The sequence below is a fragment of the Acanthisitta chloris genome, unplaced genomic scaffold (genome assembly GCF_000695815.1).
Source record: "Acanthisitta chloris isolate BGI_N310 unplaced genomic scaffold, ASM69581v1 scaffold1765, whole genome shotgun sequence".
Classification (NCBI taxonomy): Eukaryota; Metazoa; Chordata; class Aves; order Passeriformes; family Acanthisittidae; genus Acanthisitta; species Acanthisitta chloris.
Window position 1 is genome coordinate 17,410 of NW_008674103.1, and position 26,112 is coordinate 43,521.

General features: G+C 38.6%; 1 protein-coding gene across 1 annotated transcript in view; it reads right to left on the reverse strand.

Moving 5' to 3' along the window:
• The window catches only part of ENPP3 (ectonucleotide pyrophosphatase/phosphodiesterase 3), a 41,657-nt gene extending 17,132 nt beyond the window's left edge, over nt 1-24,525 (reverse strand). Inside the window, exons 1-14 of the mRNA XM_009075190.1 lie at nt 24,382-24,525; nt 20,091-20,169; nt 16,833-16,955; nt 15,847-15,972; nt 14,858-14,918; nt 12,640-12,737; nt 10,460-10,539; nt 9,186-9,305; nt 6,846-6,955; nt 5,409-5,474; nt 4,474-4,546; nt 3,190-3,298; nt 2,897-3,025; nt 1,540-1,571 (exon numbers count right to left, since the gene is read on the reverse strand). Of these exons, the coding sequence (XP_009073438.1) occupies nt 1,540-1,571; nt 2,897-3,025; nt 3,190-3,298; nt 4,474-4,546; nt 5,409-5,474; nt 6,846-6,955; nt 9,186-9,305; nt 10,460-10,539; nt 12,640-12,737; nt 14,858-14,918; nt 15,847-15,972; nt 16,833-16,955; nt 20,091-20,169; nt 24,382-24,525 (1,350 nt within the window). The remainder of the gene's footprint in view (nt 1-1,539; nt 1,572-2,896; nt 3,026-3,189; nt 3,299-4,473; nt 4,547-5,408; nt 5,475-6,845; nt 6,956-9,185; nt 9,306-10,459; nt 10,540-12,639; nt 12,738-14,857; nt 14,919-15,846; nt 15,973-16,832; nt 16,956-20,090; nt 20,170-24,381) is intronic.
• Between the last annotated feature and the right edge of the window lie 1,587 nt (nt 24,526-26,112).

Below are 26,112 nucleotides of genomic sequence, written 5' to 3' on the forward strand. Positions count from 1 at the left end.
AACAGTTTCAGCTGAAGTTGAGAACATGCAAATTGTGAGATCCCCCTCACACTAATGCTCTTTGATATCATAGACTCCACATCATACAGTGAGGTAGGGGATGTAGCACTGAAAAAGCCCCTACTGCTATTCCCAGCCATTGATATTCTATTCCTGTGTCTGCTTGGATGCTGGCAAATAAAGGACACAACCAAGTTGTTCAGCGGATTAAAGGAAGACCTCTAGTGGTGATTTATCGGGCACCTACCCATCTGGGAGCTCAGAATTTTTTCAAGCTGAGAGCATTTATTCTAAAAGTATCAGAACATCTGTCTACTCCTTGGCCTAGGACAAGTCACAGAACAGACAACAAGCTGGCAGCAAAAAGAAGGGGATTTATGACAATACAGAGAGCAAGCAGTTTAAATGTTTAACTCTGTGTAAATTGTAAATGCAAATAAATACAAAAAGACAACAGTCCTACAAGTTTTTTAATTTGCCCACCACAGTCATCCCACATGTATGAATGTATACCTTGAGCAATAAAAAAACCAATAATCTATCTAAAAAAGTAAAAGAAAAAAACATGCACTGGCATATCTTAGCACATTTCAGTAAAAGAAATAGGCTTGGTCTTCCTTTGTTTTGTGCTTCGTTATGCACTCCTTTGTTTGCATCTGTCAGAACTCAGCTGTCAAAGTGTACCCACAAAGAGTAATGGTCTACACGGGAGACAGTATTAAACTTGGACCTGCCCTGAAGTGCTACATCCACACAGTGTGGCAGAGATCCAAGCAGAACTATCAGTATCGGGCCTGGTGGTCATGCAGCATACACAAAAAAGCTGCAAGTATTTAAGTGATTTGTCACAAAAGACCCTAAAAGAGCCATACGGCCTCATGCCAAAGGTCCATCTTGCCTAGTACTCTGTTTCAAATCAGACATCCAAAATTTCCAGAGTCAGATACTTAGAGAAACTGTCTAAGAACATGTCAAGTATTGAATGAACATTCTTTCTTGTACCTGCTCAGTTTCCTCTAGGCTTCAGGGATTTTTTAGTTCAGAGGTTCCTTGTGGGTCATATTTAATAGCCCTTACAGGGCTGTCCTGCATTAGGGTGTCTAAAATCTCCCCTTCCTATTTGTATTTCCAGCCTCTACAACACATTGTGGCAATGAGCTGTACAACGTCATTGTCTGTTGCGTGGAAAAGTTACTTTGACCTAAGCAGGGTGCAGCATTTGTGGTCCAGTGCTAACAGATGCCTATTATCTAAAGTATCTCTGTGCTTCATTCTGTTTTATAATGAAGGTATACCCTACTTTCACCACGTGAAGTCAAAGTGAAGCACAGAAATTTCTTTTGCTCTGTAACAGAGATGCCCTCTGGCAAACCTTTGTGCATCATCTCTTAACAATTTCCAGAACTGCCTCCTACAGTACACTGGACTCAGCACACTATTTAAACTGGCACTGTAATTTCATTTTTTTGCAAACTGTGCTTTTGATCAGATTCCTATTAAGAGTAGCTACGAGGAAAAGTTATGAAAATATTTACTCACTGTGAGGTTTTTAACAATTCCTTCTGAGTCAACTGTTAAAAAGAAAAGATGAATTAACATATATTGAAACAGCTGAAGGTCCAAAGCCTCAAGAGAAAAATTTCAACATGCTTTTTGTCTATAAAATTGATTTCTTTTATTAGCTTGTGAAGATTATGGTAACCATAACCTTCCACAGGTAGGAATGCTATGTTTCCAGGGTAGCTGCCTGTACGTGTGCCTGTGGAAGTACCTAGCACTTTGGGAACATCAAGACAGACTGTAGAAAACTGCCAAAGTGATGACTACCTACACCTAAAGCTGACAGATCATCACACCTGTGGTTTTTTTCTATCATCTAACCTCTGTTTGAAGCATAACATTCTATTGCATTGAACTGGACATGGAGCAGTTGTCTTGTCTGTCTTCCAGCAACAGTCACAGAGGAAAAAACAGTCTGTCAGCACTTTCCACATTTTCAAAGAGTGAATTTAACCATTTGATATTAGCTCTCTAGAAAGCAAATCTGAGAACTTTATGGAAGGAAAATTCCTACAGAAAAAGTAATACTATTAGAGGAAATACGTCAACAATTATACTGTGATTGAGACATATAAAAACCGTCATTATTCTCTCCTCTTATCATACTTTTTCTACTTAAACCAAGGAAAGTCTGCTTTATGTTGTATAAATGCTGTGTCTGTAAAAGTAAATACAATTAGAAAAGATAAATAAAAAGTGCAACGGGATCCCAGCTCTTACTTGAGGTCTGCAATTACTATGCCTTCTATAAGTCAGTAAATAGAGCACTTACATGATTTTACCTCCTCCTTTTTCTTGACACAGAAAGTTTTGGGATATTTTTCCCCCCAGTCTGGTAGCACAGCATCTATTTCAAGTGAGAGTCAGCTCACATGATTTCAGTTTTCTGTTCTTTTGTGATACTAGCTAAAGGGCTCCACCAACGCTGAGATTCCACTGTGCTAAGCTTCAGATTCTGTAACCTTGTACACTCAGTTAGAAATATTCACTGCTTCAGAAAGACTGACCCGGTCAATGTTGCACAAGAAATCTGTGAAGAATAATGCACTTAAGAAAGACCTGAATTACAGTTCAAAACATTAAAACTACCTTTACTTCATCTTTCCATGCCAAGAAAATACAAATCAGAGTCTGCAACAACATTTTCTAACCTTCAATTTCATCTAAAGGGGTTGATCTTGCAAAAAAACCACAAACTGTTTTCATGGATGTTTAAGCCATGTTATGTGAGACAGAAAGCTGTTCACTCTGCTGATTATCGATGATTATCCATTTTCCTTATTTATTTATTTCTTGTTGTATTTATTGTGGAGTTCCAGGATTTGCCCACACTTACAGGTAAAATAGTCCTGTGGAACATTTTGTGCTCGAATGCGAGCTGCAGGCCCAGCATACATGTAGAAATTAATCTGCTTGAAGTAATTTGTCATATATTCTAACTGCTTGCAGTAGGTCTTCTCCATCCCTAAAGGGCAATATAGAAACAGTTATTTTTTATATGCAATACATAGCAAGGAAGATAAGGTGAAGTGTAAAATAGATTAAAACTAGCAAGCACACATATTACAGAAAGGAAGAAAACAGTAACTCAGTAAAATTTAGATTGTAAAAAAGAAGTATATACATTACCATGATCAGCTAAAACAATGATGTTTACACATTTGTGCAGGTTTCTTTGTTTAAGTCCATCCATGAGCATCCCCAGGGCTTCATCTGCTACCTGTAAAGCTTGGATTACCTGTGAGATAAACCAGTTACATTAGAATTTTTCTTTCCGATTTCAAGTTCTCACTTTAACGTAACCATCAAAGTCTAAAAAAGTAAGTTTTCTGTCAGTTTTCCAGTTCTTAATATTTCTTCATTCCTTTTCCATCACCACTATAGTATAGATGTGCAGAATTCCACTACTTTACCACCAAATATGCAATTTAAGTATACAGGCTCACAGTGTTTCAAAGATTTTTACACACATGTAATATCTATAAGACCAGTGTGGCATCCAAGAAGGCACAGTGCCTTTCTCTCATGCTTATAGTCCCTTTAAGCTTCCCACTGATCCCCACTGAAGTAAAAGGAGAGAAATCCAGCACAACCCACTCTGCAGCCATTCACAGAGGATGGCTCCTCCCTAGCTGGTGCAGCTGACTTACATTTCCCCTGTAAGTCCCACAGTAAGGATGACACCCAATTGAGTCTGAGAACTCCATGTCTGAGCACTTGCACCCTTCTTGCTCCCCTGACTGCTGCACTCTTGAACATCTTGCTTCCATGGACAATGGACACATATACAATTACACATAGAGTAAGCCCGTTATGTACAAAAATAAAAATGGAGTTCCTTTTCTAATTAGGGAGCTTAAAACTGCTCTACAAAGATAATTTTTTTTCTGTCCTTATCCACTACAATATGGCCTTCTGCTGAAGATCATTTTCAAATATATTAAACAAGGCCATTCCAGGCAGGAGCTAATATGATAAGCTCTAAACTCTGTAAAGGCCAAACTTTTTGCCTGCATGCAAGTAAAAATTCAATATTTTTGTGTTACAAATTATGAAACATTGAAGTACAGTGTCAGGAACAAATGAGAGACAGTTCTGAGGATTTGTCAGGCCACATGCTTCCAAATACCATTTTTAAATATAATTAAAATTCAGTCTAAATACAACTATTACTATTATTTCTAATAGCATGATTTGAAATTATTTTCTACCAGACTGTTTGAGTTAAAACTCTTTTGATTCACACACGGTGTTGTAATCCTAACAATGGGTTCAACCACAAGCAATATTTCTTAATAAAAAGTCTTAAACCAGACATGGCCATTTTTGTTCTACTATATAAATTGGTTAAATTCATAATACACCACCACTTTTAGTGCACTTGAGTCTAAGGAAAATATAAAAACTACTTACACCACCACTAACTGGTCCAAATGAATGTCCAGAAGAATCCGGTTGTTCAATGTATAAAGTATAGAAGTCAGGCCTCAAGTTCAAAATAAATAAAATTGGAATATTATGAGAATTTGGAGGCAGCATTTGAAAAGAACACTTTAATTTTTAAAAAAAATGAAAGTTTCAAGTAACTATAAATTACTTCTTTAAACCTTAGTACAAGTCCACACAGCAAATATAATCATTCAATTTCCTCCAAGTTTTGTAATTAATCAACACTGGCTACTTCAAGTTACAATTTCAGAAACAATATCTAGTGTCTTTAATGGATATCCAGAAATGACTCTGAAAACCTTCATCTCACACACCAAAGCAAGCTGTTGCTTTTTGAGATGTAAATATAACTATCACCTAAAGGATCTCTTCCTTATTAAGCAGTAAGGCTCTAGAGATCATCCCCTAACTTCAAATATATTAGAATTTTGTTAACAAATTATCATATAAAAGATTTCACTGGTTTGCATGTCACAAAGTTAACACCACAATCACTACTGACATCTAGTTTTGATCCTGAATTACTTCCTGTAATTACTTTCAGATATTTAACCTTTCTTGCACAATGTTTTGCATCTAAAATCTTTCATCCATACAATTAGACCAGAAACTGAATGTTCCATGTTCTCTCTAGGCCATGCATCAAGAAAAAAGACAAAACAATAAAATGAAACCTTTACAACATTACATCCTGTTCATCCTATGTTCCCCTTTTCATCTTTTGTATGTACAATCTTATAATGAAAACAATTAGTTATAGAACAGGTTCTTCAAATTATCATTGAGATGCTGAGGAAGATTCCATGTTTCACAAACACCAACAGAAATTTCAATTGCTAAGCATTAAAACCTTTCTAAGCTATAGTCTCACAAACCAGCTAGATATTAATAAGTATTACCTCTCAGATTTGGTATTATCAAGCCATTTCAATATTCCTGAAATTCTCTGTTCATATATAACTGAACTGAAACAAAAAACAACAAAAGATACGATGTTAACAAGACTTTCTGACAAGCACTTCTAATTCCAAGATACAGAGAAAGTGTCCATACTCTAGTCATATATTAAAGCCACAGATTTTGAATTCAAGAATGATGCATTTTAACAAGGTACCAGCAATTAGTTTTACTATTCTCATTTTTGATTGACTGTACTCACTTTTAATGGTAAACCAGACAGATTCTGATTTTGCAAACACAAACATGTGATGTTAGTGGGGCTACTCATATATTTATAAATATACATACAATAATAAAAAGACTTCAAGTTCAGGAAATAAAGCTAAGGTAGAAGTCAGAATAACTTTTATTCTTTTCAGCATGTATAAGCCTTGGACTTTGATATTTTAAAAGCAAGTAATATCCCCATCAAAGTCTTTGTGAGGCCATGCTTTGTCTCCTATGAAAGAATTCACCCATTATTAGCTCTGCTTTCCTTCAAAGTCATGCACAACCTTTGTGTTAGTTACTTGGAGCACTCAGTACTACATATCACTGCAAAGCCTATTATCTATAGAGACTTATAGTTATCTGCTTGCTTTAGATTGTCTTAGTAAATGTGAAGAGTCATGGGAAATTTACTGAAATCATCACAAAAATTTAGAAATAATTTACCAATCAGTGCCTTCCATTAAAAAAAAAACCAAAACAAAACAACAAACAAAACTAAACCAAAAAAGTGCCATAAAAGTATGAAGGCAATTCTTGCTCCACATGTGGAACCTGTGAATGAACTAGAAAAAACATACATAACTATGATGCAGCAGCTGTGTGCACGTTATCAAACATGCAAGCAAGACTAGAGGGAATTGATCTAAAACCCACCTTCCTACAGTAGCCTCCCTCTCCAGCATCCTCTCTTCAATTAGTTTCTGTTTCCCACAGCCTTTAGCCATGGCTTCCAAGTTGCTATTCATTGTCTTAGGGTATAGCTTATCTGTAAGCTTATTCTTGAGTGCAAGTATTTTTGAAGAGCTATATAGTATGTGTAGATTTTATGTGTGGAGATATGGCAATCATTGGTACAAATTATCAGTGGCTACTAATCAGTTCCAGGATACTCTCCTAGTGTTTTGCAGTTGGCTGAAAGTTTCAAAATTGTCTAGGAGAGCAGAACACATGGTACCCTTGACTTTCTCATTGTGAATCCCCTGAATGGTTTTGCCCATTTCAACTGGTTTTGGTAGTTCCATGGCAAAACCAGGATGATGAGACATGGCACTTATCTCTCAGAGTTGTTTAAAAATCTTGCATTTCATTTCCCTCAACTGTCAAGTAGCAATTTAGATTTTTGGAGTAATTTGCAGGAATTTAGTACAAGCCCTACAAAATCTTACCTGTTGAATAGAGCATATAAGGTAGGGTATGTTCCATTAATTGGAACATCAGAGCCTGGCCAAAAGAAGGTGCCTGCTTTTAAATTTTGGTACATTGCTGTCAGCCAGATCTATGGGTAAAGAAACAAACAATTTAATGTCATTTATACCACCAGAGGACATCAGATCACCAAAGCAGAAATACATAATTGGATCAGAAATATGGGCTGCAAGCATGCATTTTTCTACCTTCTTTCACACACCACAGTTGCCTAATGACCATATCTAATTTGAAGGTTGTTTTCTACATGCAGATTCTGAAGAAAAACTAGTATCATGGAAGCCATGATGTTGCCATTTCTTGAATATTCTCAGCATAAAAAAAATAATATAGGTACTTCTGTAACTGTCAGTGAGCAGTGATCTTCTTCCTTGTGGCAAACACCAGTGGAATGGATCATGAAGATGGAAGAATGGTTCAAAGCTGCCTCGGGGACATTCAAAACTGACATTAGGAAATATTTCTTTACAGATATGGTGGTTAAACACTGGAACAGACTTCCTAGAGAGGGGGGTGCTGCCCTATGCCTGTCAGTGTTTAAGAGGACTTTGGACAATGCCCTTAACAATGTGCTATAAGTTCTGGTCAGCCCTGAATTGGTCAGGCAGTTGGACTAGATCATTGTAGGTCCCTTCCAACTGAAATATTCTATTCTATTCTATTCTATTCTATTCTATTCTATTCTATTCTATTCTATTCTATTCTATTCTATTCTATTCTATTCTATTCTATTCTATTCTATTCTATTCTATTCTATTCTATTCTATTCTATTCTATTCTATTCTATTCTATTCTATTCTATTCTATTCTATTCTATTCTATTCTATTCTATTCTATTCTATTCTATTCTATTCTATTCTATTCTATTCTATTCTATTCTATTCTATTCTATTCTATTCTATTCTATTCTATTCTATTCTATTCTATTCTATTCTATTCTATTCTATTCTATTCTATTCTATTCTATTCTATTCTATTCTATTCTATTCTATTCTATTCTATTCTATTCTATTCTATTCTATTCTATTCTATTCTATTCTATTCTATTCTATTCTATTCTATTCTATTCTATTCTATTCTATTCTATTCTATTCTATTCTATTCTATTCTATTCTATTCTATTCTATTCTATTCTATTCTATTCTATTCTATTCTATTCTATTCTATTCTATTCTATTCTATTCTATTCTATTCTATTCTATTCTATTCTATTCTATTCTATTCTATTCTATTCTATTCTATTCTATTCTATTCTATTCTATTCTATTCTATTCTATTCTATTCTATTCTATTCTATTCTATTCTATTCTATTCTATTCTATTCTATTCTATTCTATTCTATTCTATTCTATTCTATTCTATTCTATTCTATTCTATTCTATTCTATTCTATTCTATTCTATTCTATTCTATTCTATTCTATTCTATTCTATTCTATTTCTATTTCTATTTCTATTTCTATTCTAGATATGGAGGCTAGTTGTATGATTTTATTATAAGAGGGCATATTTCTATAAATCCTAAAAAGTGCAGCTCTGGTTCTATGACAAATCTGATGGAATTCTTCGTGAAACAATAGGACCAACACCTGGGTATTTGAGTATACTATGCACATGACTACACAGACAAATACATCACATACACACACAAATATAAAAGTATATTAAGCAGATATACTATATACTGCATATGTTTGTTGTGGGGTTTTTATTTTTAGTACCATTTTTAGAGCTTGATATTTCTAGTAAATTAATAATATTAATCATAACCACAGGTACTATCAGGGGGTGTTATGAAATGTGCCATATGTTACAGACAACTGTTCATTTTTTCTGGAAATTAAGCTCTTTGCTATTCTATTCCATTATCTGCCTGGATGTTGTAAGTGTATTTGTAAATAGATATAATTTGGAAGTAGATTGTCAGATTTTATTTTGTAGTTAGTTGTCAATAGACAAACAAAAAAATACCCCAAAATCAAACTACACCAAAAATTTACTGTGGCTCTCTGTGGCAAGAAATCCATTCCAATACTAGTCAAAACATTCAAGTCTATTTTTACTAACTGCCACATGAAGTGAAATTTTTAAGTTTCAGAATTAACATTTTCAGAGTACTTTTACTTTCACAAAAAGCAAACTATTTTGTGGGCAGCCTATAACACGAAGCCTACAGGTTTTTTAGTTCTTACTGCAAATATATCACACAGCTTTGCATTTCATTCCCTTTTTGATTTGTTTTATTATATGACACATGAGCCTCTCTGAACATAAAGAACTACCATATTAGAAACAAACCTACTGGTTGCCCTTGCCACCACGTAGGCTGGAATTTTTCCGACCCCGAAAGTGAGAAATGTGCGTTCAAGTTTACATCATACATGTTATTATCAATGATACCATGAGATTCTGGATACAATCCCTGCAAAATGAAAATAAATAAAATAAAATGCTTAGTCTTGAAATTAAATAGAGCCTAAACTATGTTTCAATGCACATGGCTGCAAGTGTTGCAGTTTTTTGCAGACTGTTTTATCACAGAAACAGAACTTGCTTTCCTAATTCACACAGATCATCAGCCTCGTGCCAATGAATGTCTGTCAAGTTCCTGTGAGTTTCCATATTTACCTCCCAGCCTAATTAAAACCTGATGTGCTATAGATTAAGAACCCTGTATGACATGTGGCTGTATACCAGCTGCCAAACCCATCCTAACACACACTATCATCAAAAGACCATGTCCTCATCCATACTTGCCCATATTAAATTAGTCTGACAAAGATCAAGAATAACCAGCTCACAGGTCAGGGTCAGAGAGCATACATGTATAGACACATAGATCATGGAACCACAGAATCAACCAGGTTGGAAAATACCTCCAAGATCATCAGTCCAACCCTACTGTAGTTACTAGACCATGGCACTAAGTGCCACATCCAGTCTCAGCTTGAAAACCTCCACAGATGGGGAATCCACCACCTCCCCGGGCAGCCCATTCCAATGCCTGATTACTCTCTCTGTAAAAAATCTCTTCCTGATAACCAACCTAAACCTGTCCTGGCAGAGCTTGAGTCTGTGCTCTCTTGTCTTACTGCTAGTTGCCTGGGAGAAGAGACCAACCCCCACCTGACTGTAGATGGTGATAAGGTCTCCCCTGAGCCTCCTCTTCTCCAGGCTAAACACCCCCAGCTCTCTCAGCCTCTCCTCATAGCACTTGTGCCCCAGTCCCTTCACCAGCCTCATTGCTTTTCTCTGGACCCACTCCAGCACTTCAATATCCTTCCTGAACTGAGGGGCCCAGAACTCCACACAGTATTCAAGGTGTTTCCTCACCAGCACCGAGTCCAGGGGCAGAATCACCTCCCTGGTCCTGCTGACCACACTGTTCCTGATCCAGGCCAAGATGCCATTGGCCTTCTTGGCCACCTAGATCATGTCTGCATGTACCATCTCAGCATCTCTATCTCTCTTTCATTCCTGTACTTGAGTTCCCATGCCCCACAAAAGGACTGGTACCACAAAATCCTTTCTTGTCATCCAGATAATGAAAAAGAAAAACAGCAAATTCTCACTTACTGTGACAATAGTATAGTGGTTTGGAAAGGTTTTTGTGGGGTAAACAGCTCTCATGTATTTTGAATGTGTGCCACATGTTTCTGCAACAGATCATGGTATTAATATAAATTTTCTTACAATTTTTTAATTGAAAAATAACAGTCTTAAAAACAAATGAACAAACAAAAAATCACCATAGTCAATTGCTGTGGTATTAGACAGAGAAATGTGACCCTAAATTAAGACAGATACATTCCTGGTGTCTCCTTGTGAGCTAAGCCTCTCTCCCATTGCTGTCAGTGGACAGAATGCTCATTTCAGCTGCCTAAAGCCTAGAGGCCTAGGGTAATTTGAGAAATCCTTCATGATCCTGTCTGGCCTTCAGATGCTGCTCCTACATCCAGTCTGCCAACCCAACTAAGTTTCTCGGATACTTCTGAGATCCGAAATGGCGTAGACACACAAGTTTATGCAATGAGACTGAAGCCTGAGGTAAGACAAGGCAAGATACTCTGCAGAGCTGATTGGTGATCAGAGGGAAGCACCCAGTTGCTTAAGCACTGTGCCATTTGAGACACCCTCTGAAGTCCAAGACATCTGCATGAAAGCTGGCAGTTTTGATGCAAATCACTGACACAGTTGCTGAAAGCCATGGCACCCTGAAGTACACTAAAAACATAGGTTACAGTAACAATTTGTCCTGTAGCACCCTCTGTCTGTTGGTTGAGCTGACGTTCTCTAGGCTCTTGCACTGCACTGTACAGACTGTACTAGCCATAAAGGCACTAACTTCAAATAGCATGTAGACATCTCACATGTAGGCACCTCCAAGAATATGTCTAAATGTAGGTGTCCTGCCTTGGAGTGAATCCCACCCCAGATCTCCTACCTTTATCTCCAAACATTACATCGTTTTTCAGCAATCTAAGGCACTTAGCACACCTGAACATCTGTAATATCTAGATCCACTGCAGTATCCACCTTATTTACCCACAAACCAAAGGTGTGAAGACTGGAAGATGCCTTAATGCAATTTTTAATTCTAGCTCATGTGGACAAAGTTCTATATTAAGCTGTAGCCATATAATTATTTCATTTAAGCTCAAATACACTTTATTCTTTCATGTACAGCATTTCAGTCAAAGAATAGAAGCCAATTTTAGCTAAACAACCTAAACAATGAAATCCTGAAATTTTTCAACAAAACTGTTCCAGTGTGGCACAGAAAAAAAGGCTTATAAAGTATTTGAAGATGGCCTGAACAATTAACAAATATATGAGAAAATCAGCATAATTTTTATGGACTTCTTTTGAACAATAAAGAAGTTATATTCATAGTGTACATATTCTATAACAACTAGCTTGACTGTTAACTATTCAGTGAAATGAAGTACTTCGTGACATCCGTGTGACGTTTTCAAATTACCACAATAGAAACACAATATGATATATTCAGAACACATGCAAATACTATCAATGTAGATTATTACTGCTGAGAAGAAATGAATAAATATGCAAACATTTTGTCCAGGTACAAAGCTGAGCTCTAAAATATTCAGGAAATTTTAACCACATGTACTCTAATGGATCTCACTTCCTAGAGCCCTTCACGGCACAAACTGAAGATTTTTCCCTTACTCTTCCTCCCAATATTCAGAAATACTGGAAAATTTTACTTGAGCCTTTCTGCAACATATTAAATTATGCCAATATTTAAATTACATTTCATTTAAATCTAACAGAATAATATGCACTGACATACAGCAAACATGCAACTTTTTTAACATCTTAAAATATCTGGCTTGAAAAAATTAATCTTTAAGAAAAATTTCCCAATAACCCAATGTGTTTTCTCTTAGAATTATAGGTTAATGTTGATCTCCTTATCACTATTCAGCTATTTTTCAACACAGTACAGAAAATACAGGAAATCCTTCTCTGGAACTGTTTATTTAATAAAAAGCTGCTGGCCGGTATTAGAGGCCTTGTTAAAACAAAGTCATGTTTGCTGTACACTCAAGTGCAAGAATTAATGTGGAACATATAATAATGAAAATATGCAACTGATGAGGGAGACCTGATTTGTCATTTTATTTTTTTTTATTGCTGAGCAACACATGTGCAGTACAGAAGCAAAACACACTGAAGAGGTTGCATGCAGCTTTTTTAAGAAAACCATTGAAGCACCCTTGGTAACTTACTGAGTTTTTCAATATTTGGCAGCAAAGAACTCCAGGTTTGCAAGTATTCTGCTCTAAACCCATCCATTGAAAAGAGGATAAGTGGTGGCAGATCAAATCTAGAAGAAAATATGAGTCTGTCATCATCAGAAGTTTGTCCAGTTAGTGCCTTGGTAAGAACTTTAACAATATAAATTCTGCTTTTAAAAGCAAGATCCAGAATTGCCATGTACTTCCCAGAATTACTATCACAGTGTGATATAAACAAGTAGTTCAGTTTTGAGAACCAATACACAATCCTCTTGGTAAGAAACACTGGAGTTAAAACCCAGAGTAAAGAACAGCCAAAGTACATACGTACATAGTAATGGGTTGAATTCTGTCTCTTGACACTTAATACATCTTATAAAATCTTTCAGGGCAGTCACACAAGGACTGCAAAAGTACAGAAGTCTCCCAGCAAGCAGTTAGGGTCAATCAGCCTCAGTGCTGAGAAACGTAATCTCTTTGCAATGCCAGGTTTGTGCTAACCCCTTACCTTACCACATTTCCTCTGTGAAGACATCACTAAGCAGTCTGTGCTCTTTGTGGATTATATCTTTCAAGATTCCCAGCTCTCATGGAACTAGAGAACACTTCTCTGCCTCAAGGGCCCTGACAAACTGAACTTAAAACTATAAAATGATAAGTATGATAAAATAGACAGAAATTGTAGCTGATCTCTAGAACAGTGTTTAGATTCATGTTAAAAAATTCTACCTAGGAGCTGAAAGCTGGGAAAATAAACTTCAAAGTTATTAAATATGTTTTCTCTTAACCAGCCTAAAAGGACTTGTAAAGAAAAATGCTTTAGTGGTTATGAAGTGCTGGTGCTATAGCACCTTGTTTTCATAACCCCAAGTGGCAAAATCAAAAGGACCCAGTCATCTAGTTCTGCAAACTCAGTCTTTATGTTAACCATCATTATATATTCCACAGTTTCCTTAAGAAACATATAAAGAAATATAAAAATTGTAACCATACAATTCAAATAAAAATGTAGTTGAAATGCAGGCTTCACTACACATAGCATCTAAAAAAATAATTTAAAAAAACCCCACAACTATCTGGAATTTATAGGAATGGTTCACTAAATAAGTCTGGAAAATATTAGGGGAGAAAATGATTGATAAAATGCAGTTACTGATAACTGACTCTAAGCCAGTTTTTGAAGTCATACTTTGAGTCCTAACTATTAAAAAAAAGTTTCATATTGACATCAGGCAGTCATCACTATCTTCAGTTTATTTCTCATTCATAGTGATCTTCCCAAAACCCAGCAGTACACTGGTATTAATAGTTTGTATAAAACAGCTTACCTGTTTGAATTTGAAATTAAATGGAGCTTTATATAGCAATGCTGTTTACAACACTTAAAGAAGTCCCTTTCCACCAGTTTCCAAGCTTTAGCCCAAGAAACTCTGTTAACTCAGTAATTAGTTTGTAAAACCTAAAAAGTATATTTTTATATGTATGTTGTGAGGTGCATGCAGGAGTCCATGAAGAAGCCACAATACTTAAGGCCTTACTGTTATAATTAAACTAAATTGGCAGTAAAACAGAATAATGGATAACATCACAAATACTAGAAAATAATTCATTTTTCTTTGAGGACAACTTTTAAATGATGTTCATATCTAGCCTCTATCTGTGATTCTGCAATCCTGCACAAATAGCAAAATATTTACACATGGACATCAGAATTACCATTTTTTAGCAGCTACTTTCCTTTTTAAAACACCATTCTTCCCAGAAATAATTGAAGCAAAAAAAACCCCAAACCAACCCTGTAGCTTAGATAAAGAATTGCAGTCCCAGATTCTAACAGATATTGCAGACTGCAGTTTCGGAATTGTCACAGATTCAATATGGTAACATAAAATGGACTATGAACAATTTGTGATAAATGAACCTTGAGCTAACTCTAATATTTTTTCCACGTCTTTGCAAACTGACTTTCAGTCTGAATTTGAACTCCTGTACTCTGCTCTAAACTGTAAATGAATCAATAAATGTGCAACAAAATGACAAAGGTTTCAGAAAGAAAAAACATTGCTAGCCATAAACTGCTTCTATAGAATATTCCTCAGGGCAGGGACCTTACTCTCAGTAAATACAAAAACCTGCTTCAGAACACTGATGTAGTTCTGACCATCACAATGATTTTATTTGCTAAGAAGACTAAACTATTTTATCCTACCCGGCTGGACACTGAGGAGTTTCAAGTGGCATACATGGTTCTTCTGCCCAAGACATTTCACCTAAAAGGAAAAATTAAATACTGAGTTAGCATTGAGAACCTCTACACAAACAACAAAGAAGTTTCCTGGATGATACTTTTAGAGCTCTTTCTGAAACTCTTTCTGCTTCAATGCAGAAATGTAAGGGCTAAAGATACCTTTAGAAATCATTTCATGCAATTTGTTAGGCCCCCAAACCCTGAAAGGGCAAATGTTTACAATTCTAAGTAAGTAGCCAAAGGCAGGGGTGGACAGCGACCTAAGGACATCAGCTTAATCAGTTTAGCACCTAGTCACACTCCTGACTGATTTTAGCTTTAATTTGCATTTAGGTGACAAACACAATTCTGCAGGAGTTGCCTTAAATCTCATTCCCTTCATAAGATAACAGATACCATATCACCAGTATATTCCTCAGGTATTATTCCTGTATTCAAATTATACCAGCGCTATTCTTTATGTGCTTAGTTGGAGCCTGTACAAAAAAAAAATCAGCCATAAACAAATACACTCAGAAATAAGTCAAATGTAAGAAACCCAATCTGAAAATTAATTTCTATTAAAAAGGATGGGAAATTTTAAATTAGGGATGATTACTACAATATGTACTTTGGATTGCATCAAGTTTGAAGGAGAAAAACATCTCCATTTATTTTTGGAGAAAAAAAAGGAAAAAGATAAAAAAAAACCCAGAGCCCTCACATGTGGTATACTTCTGCAATATTCAAATCACTCTGTCTTTCTTATGAATGACACACATTCACATTGTTCTCCAGAAACTGTCTTTTTCATAGCCAAAAAACCCAAAAGCTTCACCTCAAAATACCTTAATTTTCCAAAATATCTAGTCTTGAGAAACAAATGCATCTATCTTTGTATCTTCCATGTTTGTCCATCTATCTGTTTCACAGAATAATGTTTATTTCAATTTTCTTGACTTTTGATTTACCTTTGCAAACACTGTTGTAATTTACGCAGCAGTCTTTTTTCTGCAAGCAGTCATCAGAACAAGAACAGTAACTTCCAGGTATCCTTGTCTCACCACAACGGAAATTAGTGCACTTCCAAGATCGGGCTGAAAATTGGAAGAAAAATATTATGATTCTCCTCACACAGCCTTATGTAAACTCCTCTGCGTGGAAATCCCCCAAACAGGTAAAGATAAGTAAATTTTATAATTTACATATACTCCTACAGAGGAGGGGGAAAGAAGTTGATCTTTTCCCTGTTCTTGCACGATTTCTAGCAAGAGAGAAGGAAAAAAGAAAGAGGCTGAAGCAGGCAGAAAAAGCATTAAGGCTGAAGAAATATCTGAGCAGCTGCTGGGAAAGCAGAGACAGTAACTGGAGAGGAGCCTGTCCTCGATGCAGAACCAGGCCAGTCCCTCGGAGGATGAGTGAACTCCTCCAACCACAGGCTCCCACCAAGGGCTGCACGAGGCTGGGGAGCACATGTGACCAGGAAACACCCACTGATTTTCAAAAGTGCAAGAGGTGCTGGCAATGCAGAATTGTTTTAGGGCTCTGCTTAAAGATAACCTGTGATTTCTGCTCACGCTCAGTTACAGCCTTATACGTGCCAGGAAACGTGCACTGCAAATGCTTTGGTTATCCATAGGTGACAAAAATACAGGGATTTGATTTGAGAAAGACACAGGAAGATTTTGTGTCTTGTTAGGTCACCAGGATACATCCCTCCAGCCATTGACTGCAGAGGCACCTTGGCACTGCCACGTCCACCTGAACACGAGGAGGAACTTTACTGTAAGGGTGACAGAACACTGGAACAGGCTGCTCAGAGAGGTTATAGAATCTTTGTCCCTGGAGACATTCAAAAGCATAAATACAAGAACTACCCTTTCCCAATTACTGTCACGTGAAAAAACAAACAAGAAATGAAATGGACACCGGTGAGCATTGCCTGCAGGGGACATACTTGGCTCCACACAGGTGTCCTCATAGTCCCAGCAGCAGTCCCCACGCTCCTTGCAGTTGCGGTCACACTGGCAGCCGGGCACGTCCTTCCCGTGTGGCTCATGGCACTTGTGTCTGCAGCTGACTGTGAGGAGAGGAGGCAGTGAGACTGAGTGCTCAGATAACCTTGTCCCAGGCAGCTCAATTCAATGGGTCATGGACATGGGCTGTGGGGAGCAACACGCTGAATAATTTCCCAAATCTGTTTTCCTAGTCATTTTCCAATGTGGTCACTAGAACACAGGCCAGTAAGGCAAAATGGAAGCTATAGGAATTCCTCTGGGCACTGAAGGTCCTGACAGCTGTTGGGACTTGCTGCTCACAGCCTGTGGCACAGCTCTTTCTGCAACAGGTCTCCTCAGGGCCAGTGGCACAGGAGGCAATGCCCAGGTGTCCCACACTCCCAGCACGAGGTGGGGGGAGACTGGAATCTCCCCTGCTCATTTCTGGGTCTGGGATGAAAGAGGAAGAGTGACTCACAATGTGGGCATTCCCTAATTTACCTGCCAGGGTACTACAGCAGGGGGTGGGGACTCTCTCGGGGCTGGGCACCTTGGGGCTCCCCAGGGGCAGCTGGGCAGGGACGAGGAGCCAGGACCTGTCCCACCCAGCCCCAGCCACGATCAGCTGCAGAGGTACCAGGGCAGCCCCATACCAGGCACTGGGCACTGCTCTGGTGACAAGGACAGGCCAAGGCTGCTGGCCTGTGGGTGGACCTGGCTCAGCGGAACTCATGGCCAGGCAGGGCTGTGGGGATTTGGAGGTCAGTCCTGCTGTTGTTTCAATTGAAAAAAAGGTCCCAGTGAGTTGGAAGTTGAGACAGGTATTTCCTCACCATAGCTCTGACACATTTGTGCAGGGCAAAGCTCTGGGTCTCCCAAGGACACCCAAAGACAACTCTAAATCTCCAACATCACCCACAGCTCCACACTAGCCTTCACAAGGACAAGCCTTGTGTCCACATTCCCTGGACACCAGAAATACTGTGTGAACCACACTGAGCACCCATATTTCCAGCTTTCTTCTCCACTCACACTGTTAGGCAGGGATAGGTAAAACTAACCACACAGGCTTGCTGGTACATTGCTATTATAGTTGCCAAAAGGGTCATGCTTTTGCAGAGTGAACTGCCTACAAAATTTGGGCTTTAATATCCATTGTGTAGAAACAATGTAGAGCTAAAATTATTTTTCCCAAGCTGTCTAGCTTGTTTCACATACAGAAAGTTCTCATGTTATACCTTGCACTTTCAGTGCTTACATCAATAACTACTCTTCAATGCAAGAAAACTTCACAAATAATTAGAATAGTAAACATGTAATGAGAATAAATGGATCTGTCAAAAGTAGAGGTGGAAAGAAGTAATTGACTGTTAAGTGTTTTATGACCAGAGTCTGTTCTGTCAAGAAGAAACTACAATTTCTCACAAATGTACATAAACATATGCTCTACTTTTTTTTTGCTCAAGTTTAGAGTATTTAATATTTTTTTCCTCTGTCCAGTGGCTTTAGAACAGCTCAAAGTTGTCTACTTGATTTAAAATGATACAGGATCATGAGTGTAAGTCTGGAAAAAAAAAACGTAAAAGTATTAACCACTTCCTCTGTCTGCAATGGAACTGTTCACACCCCTCATAATTTTCAACCCATGCTTCTAATTCTTTACAATATTTACATAACTGTGTGAAGTGAGGAATTTAGTACTTCATTAACTTTTATTTGGGATAGTCAGTACAATTACAGGAGCTATAAGAAGATTTATGTTGAGTATATAAACAGAAACAACTGTAATATCACCAAATGCAAGCTTCATGCTAATTTCTAAGCATACAGAATGCCAGGTCCTCCTGACTCCTTTCTAAGTCCCTTCTCCTAAGACCTCAAGACGTCAACACCTCTCTTGACTGTGACTCCTTTTGTTCCTGAACTGCAACTCTTTCATCAAATCTAACTGCACAAAGGTGTGTGATGCCTATGGCGGAGGTTGCACCTCCCACTCTGCAGTGCAGTACCATCTGTTGCTAATTCATCATTCCCAAGTAGGTCTGGTTATGAAAATAGAAAATAAAGTTAGTCAAACTCTGTTTAAGGGTGCCCTGTAACACCTGCATTCAGGGACACCAGGATGCTAACATGGGGATTTGGCACCGTATTTACAAAGGTGTGTGATGCCTATGGCGGAGGTTGCACCTCCCACTCTGCAGTGCAGTACCATCTGTTGCTAATTCATCATTCCCAAGTAGGTCTGGTTATGAAAATAGAAAATAAAGTTAGTCAAACTCTGTTTAAGGGTGCCCTGTAACACCTGCATTCAGGGACACCAGGATGCTAACATGGGGATTTGGCACCGTATTTCACTTACTACACCTATAAGCAAGTTCCTCGGGTAAATGTCAGTGAAGACTCAGCCTGTGGTTATTTACATATTTTACACAGGGAGTTGTAATACAGCATACATGTCATCAGAAGGCAGTTATGGTTTCATTTCATCTTATTTGCTAGGCCCATAATATTGAAAGACCTCAGAAGGAGCTGACCCGATGAACTACTAGGTAAACAAGCACAATATGTGTTGATTAGGAATAAGAAAGAGACTGAACTCCTCCAGTATGAGATTATTATTGTTTTGATTCTAAAGGAAGTGTACTATTTAATTCACCATGTTCTGTGTTTGTTCTCATTCAGCTTGACCCCCGACATCAAAATGCTTTGTTTTTGTAACTAAAAATAACATTCCAACAAAGCATGCAATTATCCCCTTTTTACCATAGCTTTACAGAAATTTTTCAGAGAAAATTCATAATCAGTTTTAGCATTAGCCACCTAACTATGCCAAATATACCCAAAGCATGAATCCCAAATCCAGTAATATTTCTTCTACAAAATATTGTGTGAATAATTACAAGAAATTATATGTAATAACTTGTGTCTTAAATTTCCTGAAAATATTAATATAATAAAACTTCCAAACCTGTGGCAAACTAGTTTTCACACTTCTGGAAATATCCGCAAGGCACTTGGTGGTTAAGGACAGGTTTTTCAAGTATAGATTGTGAGTGTTCAGTTTTTATACAATCCAACTTGAAACATACAAGAGGTTTATTTTCACAGGTGGTGAGTTTCCACAGGGCATCTACATTACACTATAAAAGAGCCTCTGCTGAAAGCCTTTACTGGATCCAGCTTCATCAGTAATTATGCTGAAAGTATCATAAACATACCTTGCTCCCGGTTTCCACGGTTCAGTCCTAGTCCTAAACCCAGTCCCAGGGATACAGCCACCAAAGCACACACCAGAACCTGTCACATAGACACAGGAAAAACAAAGTTCACAACTGTGATAAACTGTTATGTTTATTGGAAATTACCTGTATTATTAATATTTCTATGGATGTATGATTTCTTAGGAACTAATCATGTCTCTGAACTTGTTCATCAAAAACTTGGAGACATTCTGAGCCTGAAGATAGGGAGAAGCACAAGAATTATAACCTTGTGAACTGCTTACAAGTTGATGCCTTAATACTGGCCAGTCTGTAGAACACCAGAAGATAAGGGACTAATGCGTATGCCTCAAACACCAATAACTGGATGGCTGTGGAGCCAACCAAGGACTGTTGACTATAACCAAGGATTGTTGGTAAAAACACATCATGAGAAAGAACAAGATGTGGCTGGAGAAGGGGGATCATGCGGAAATAGGGCAGCATTTATCTGGAACAAACATCCTTGCTCTAGTTCCTGGAGATAAGCACAACACAGTATGGTGCAAGCGCAGGAATGAGGCATAGAAGTGGGCATGGAGTGTAGAGGGGTGTGGGAAGATGACTGAGGGCAAAAGGACAACAGTACGGAAGTCATAGGGGAAAATGCAGTTACTAGTCCCTGGATGGAACGCAGTCTCATACCTGACCTCACACACACAGCCCAGTCTAAGGGGGACTAAATGGAAGGTGGAGCAGAGCAGAGACACTGCGGCCAGGCTCTGTCGAAACCCTTGCAGAGGATGGAACTCAGTGGTAGACACAGGGCAACTGAAAACCTAGGGAGGTAAAGGCAGATGTGCTGCTGTTGAATCAGCCAACATGGTGAAATCACTCTCCTTGGACTGACACATATCCCCATCCCAAGCTTATCTCAGGTACTATACTGAGACATCCACCCCCAAGGTACGACCACCCCTCAGTGAGTAAGCTGTATGACTAAAGTCACTTAAGCTCCACCTAAATTTAAAGAAATAGTATAAAAGTGAGTTAATAATGGGGAAAAGTGAGGAAAGACTCCATTGTAACTTCTGGGATCAGTCAATGCACTGAACCTGTCTTCTCTCCCATAGGGACACCTATTGCGCAAGAACTCTATGCGTACCGAATGATTATCTTGAGCTAACTTTTATTGGGGACTAGAGCTTGTTAGTATATTGCTTTGAGTACATATTTGCAGTATCATACTATCTCCGGCAATCCTCAAACCTTAACCTGTCACAATTTTATTAATAAAGAGTGTCACTCTGTAAACTGTCAATGTGAGTCCTTCAGGGGCACTGGCAGTTGTTAGCAGTGGGTGAAGCTGTGGAGACACAGCTGAGGCTTCCTCTGTTTGGTGTGTGATCCTGAACTAGTTAGTCAAACAATCCCCTGCCCTAGCAAACTGCTTACTGAAGGGTCTCCATAACAGGATGCTGACAGACTGGTCAGGCACAAGGGTCTCAGCTTTCCTGGGGCACTGATAGACTAATCAAAGAGTAAGGGTTTGAGCAAATTTCCCCTTTCCATGTGACAGGGGTATGAGACCACCCAAGGCCCTCAAGGCTCTCCAACTCACTTCCAGAAAGGTCTGAAAGAATGGACCGCACATGATAACTAATTTCATACAAAGTGTGAAACCTATCTTCAGAGCAGAGAAACCCATCCACTTCTGATTGTTCAGACCCTCTGACTTTTTGTTGTTCGTTTCAATCATGAGCATTTAAGCATCTTAGGTACTTCCTTCCCCTTCAGGGTGGGACGTCACAGTAGGATATTACTAAGTAAACATACACAGTCCTGTTACTTTCTGCTCACAGAAACACCCTATGATCTTTGTTACTGCCTGTCCTGCCTTGCAGGTGTTTGACAGAAGTGTGGCAGCAGGGAGGGCTGCTCAGTTTCTCAGATGTGGGTGTGTATAACTGATTTTTCCCAAGCGACACCAAACACCAGCAATGCCAAAGTTACTTCCTTCACACTTTCTCTTTCCCACCTTTACTTGCTTCCTGCCACTCACCCTCTGGTTTTTGTACAGGACATGTGCCGCAAAAGGAATGGAAATGGAATTTGTGAGCGAACTGGGTAAGAGAGACAGATGGAATAAGTGTGTTTGGAAAGATTGCCCAAAGTGGCAGAAAAGCTGAAGTCCCTTGAAGAGACACTTCAGGTGTGAAGGCAGCAGTTTAATCCTACAACTCATCAGCAAGGGCTGAGAATCAGGGGATGCATTCAGGCTAGACCAGCAGCCAGGCTTTCTGGGCAGGGAGGATAACATTGCTAGGGTAACCTAACAAGTCTTGTTTCACTGAGCACAGATAAGCCATCAGGGCACTCTTCACCTTAGAGTTCACTATGGTTTTACACTTAATTTTCAATTAAAACTCAAATTTCTAATCGAAACAAATAGATGATACTAAATTGAAAGTACAGCTATTACAGCACCAAACACTCCCACTGCTGAAAGTAATGAGACAGTTTAAGCTAATCCCATATCAGGTATACAGACAAAATGCTGCATTTCCAATAATATTTACACAAAGACCCTTAATTTTGAGACATTCATTCTTAAAGTGAAATAACATTTGTAGCACCTATTCAAAATCTCAGACTTTCCACAGCTAACTTTTACGAATAAATTCAGGATTACAACTACTCATTCATAGAAAAGCTGGTCCTAATGCATATGATCTGTTCTCTGCAGGACTTATTAGACAGTGTCACTACTATTTGTGAGTCTAAAATTCTCTGCCTAACCTTTCAGGAAAAAGTTGCCAAATAAGTACTTCATGCATCAAAGTTTATCAAAACCATAGATAAATGGTGTAGAATGTTAACAGTTTACACCTCCAGTATTTAGATTTTGGTTTTCATATAGGCAGGTATTTGAAAACTAGTGCATCTGAAAGAATGAATATGTTTTAGTATAGTTAAATTTCTCACTTTACTCTTCCAAGTACCTCTTGAAAGTATAATTTACTTTCCTTCACATTTATGCACTTTTCCCACATTGCTACTCATGATTCATTTATTTTTACTGAAGACTCAAGGAAAAAATGCCTGGGTTGTTTTTTTATCTCGTTTTCCAGTATTTCCCTAATGTTTTATGCAATCCTTGCACAATGTAGCATTAAATAGGAAGTCATACTATGTGAAATTGTTCTGATGATACAGAATTGAAAAGTATGGTAACCTGACCCTCTTTTTCATACATCTGCCCTCCTTTGGATGCTCTCTATTGACTTACTATCTTTTTTATATTGTGGTGCACAAAACTGCACACAATATTCAAGGTGAGGCCATACCAGCCCAGAGTGGCCAATCACCACCCTCAACCAGCTGGCAGTGCCTTGCCTGATGCACCTCAGAACACAGTTGGCCCTCCTGACTGCCAAGGCACACTCTTGACTCATATTCAACTTCCCATGGACAAGGACCCCCAGGTCCCTTTCTGTGGCACTAGTTTCCAGCATCTCATTCCCCAGTCTGTATGTACAGCCAAGGTTGCCCTGCCCCAGGAGCAGAATGTGGCACTTGCCCTTGCTAACCTCTATATGGCTGGTGAATGCCCAGCTCTCTAATTTGTCTAGGTCTCTCTGCAAGGCCTCTCTGCCTTCAAGGGAGTTAACAGCTCCTTCCAATTTTGTATCATCATCATAGTCCTGTGTCCAAATCATTTACAAAGCTATTGAAGAGCACTGTGCCTAACATGGAGCTCTGCAGAGCCCACTAGTGACCAGTCACCAACCTGATGGAATCCCATTCACCCTAACCCTTTGTGTCCAACCTGTAAGCCAGCTGCTCACCCATCACATAGGCTGTTTGTCCAGTTTTATGCTGGACATTTTGTCCAGAAGGCTCTTGTTTCTTGCCAAAATCTTGCTGGCATATTCTGTTTTGTTAATGACAAATCTAAAGATTAAATAGTAAGCAAAAAGGAACTGCACCTGCTTCGGCCACAAACACATCTGTTTTAAGCAAATGTCTAAAATAAAGCAATGAAGCAATTGAAGCAATGTCTTTGCTGTGGAAAAGAACTGTCAGGTTTATGCACTAAAACAAAAACTGCCAGGAAAAAAAAATTGCTTGATAGAAACCAGAAGAACTTTAGAAATCTGCCAGTGAAGTGAGTGCACTCATGCAGTAAAACTTTAAACATTTATTACCAAGCTACCCTGAATGATTATATTAACACAATGAAACTTCTAAATTCCTGCAGATTTGAGAATTGTTTAACTAGCAGCCCTGAAGAGCAGCACCTACTTACAGCACAGATGACTTTGTATTTCTGGATGGTTTTTTCCCTCACGAACTCTGTTGGCTTTAAAGATGTCTCATCCCAATATCCTTTTTGGTCCTGGATGATATCCTCAAACTCCATTTTATCAGGATCTTCCTTTTGGCTGTGCATCTGCTTCGTCCCTCAGCCTCCCCTGCTGGGTCAGCTGTGAGTGAGATTCTACTGCTTCTTCAAGTGTTCCCAGTACTTTGCTCATGGGTTTCTTTATGTGATCTTAGCATTTGCATCTGTGCTAGATATGCAGGATTCCAGAGTAAGCAGTAAAGCGACTCTGAAAGGTCAAAGGCTGAAAAGCATTATCAGTGTTCAGAGAACCTCTCACATTTCAAGATAAGAACAGCAGTGTGCAAACTCTTAAATACCTCGCCAAGCAGTGAAATGCAAAAACGACGCAATTCATGTACTCAACTATCTGGCTACCAGCTTGTCATCCAGAGAATTTGTTAGCTTTAAAGAAAGTGTCAAATATACCAAACGAATATGAAAGGAAACAGTTTCCTACCCCTGCTCTGTGCCACGCCCATGTTTTCAGATCCCTTCCCTTATTTAGCACCAGAGGATTCCTCCCGTTTAGTTTCAATCCATCTTTGTCTCACACTTCTTTCAGCTTCTTACATGGTGGCTTTATTCAGCAGTTATAGACATACTGATTAGAAGCAAATGGTATACAGCCAAATCAATTTGAAATCCCTTTGTTTTCAACTTGGTGGTTAATGAAAGGATTGGTTGTTCTCAAAATGTACCTTTGTAGCCTGCTAGGGCTATGAATGCGTAATTTTTCAAATGTTGATCTGATTCTAAAGTTGAGCACAGCATGAGCTGTAACTTAAGTAAATTTGTAATATTTATAATTATAAGAAGAAAAAAAATGCCAAAGTACAATACTATACAAGCAGGTATGAACAAAATTTACTCCATTGCAGCCCAAACCAGTAAAGTGTCTACTCCTTATTCTACACCATTTGTGCCATGCTCAGATACCACATTATCCAGTACATCCCCATTAATCACACACACATTATCCTTTAATTTATATACAGGTATCACTCCCTTAGTCTATGGGCCACCCCTTTAAAATGTCAATAAAATGGCCATTGAGTTCCCTTCTTCCATGCCTGGATACTTTACTCAGCACTGGTGAGGCCACACCCCCAATCCTATGTTCAGTTTTGGGCCCCTCACTACAAGAAAGACACTGAGGTGCTGGAGTGTGTCCAGAGAAAGGCAACAAAGCTGATGAATAGGCTGGAGCACAAGTCTTATGAGGGCTGGCTGAGGGAATTGGGGATGTTTAGCCTGGAAAGAAGGAGGGTCAGGGGAGACCTTATCGCTCTCTACAACTACCTGAAAGGAGGTTGTAGCCAGGTGTGGGGCAGCCTCTTCTCCCAGATAATTGACAGGACAAAAGAAAATTGCTTCAAGTTGCACCAAGGAAGATTTAGACTAGGCATTAAGAAAAATTTCTTCCCCAAAAGTATTGTCAAGCATTGGGGCAGGCTGCTCAGGGACTGGCTGAGCCACCATCCCTGGAGATATCCAGAAGACACATAGATGTGATACATAGGGACGTGATTTTCTGGTGGACTTAGCAGACTTTTCCCACCTAAATGAGTCTATGATTCAGGTGTGTACCTGCCACACTGTGGACCTATCCACAATCACAAACACTTTGGGGTGTGTCTGCTCCATCACGGAGTT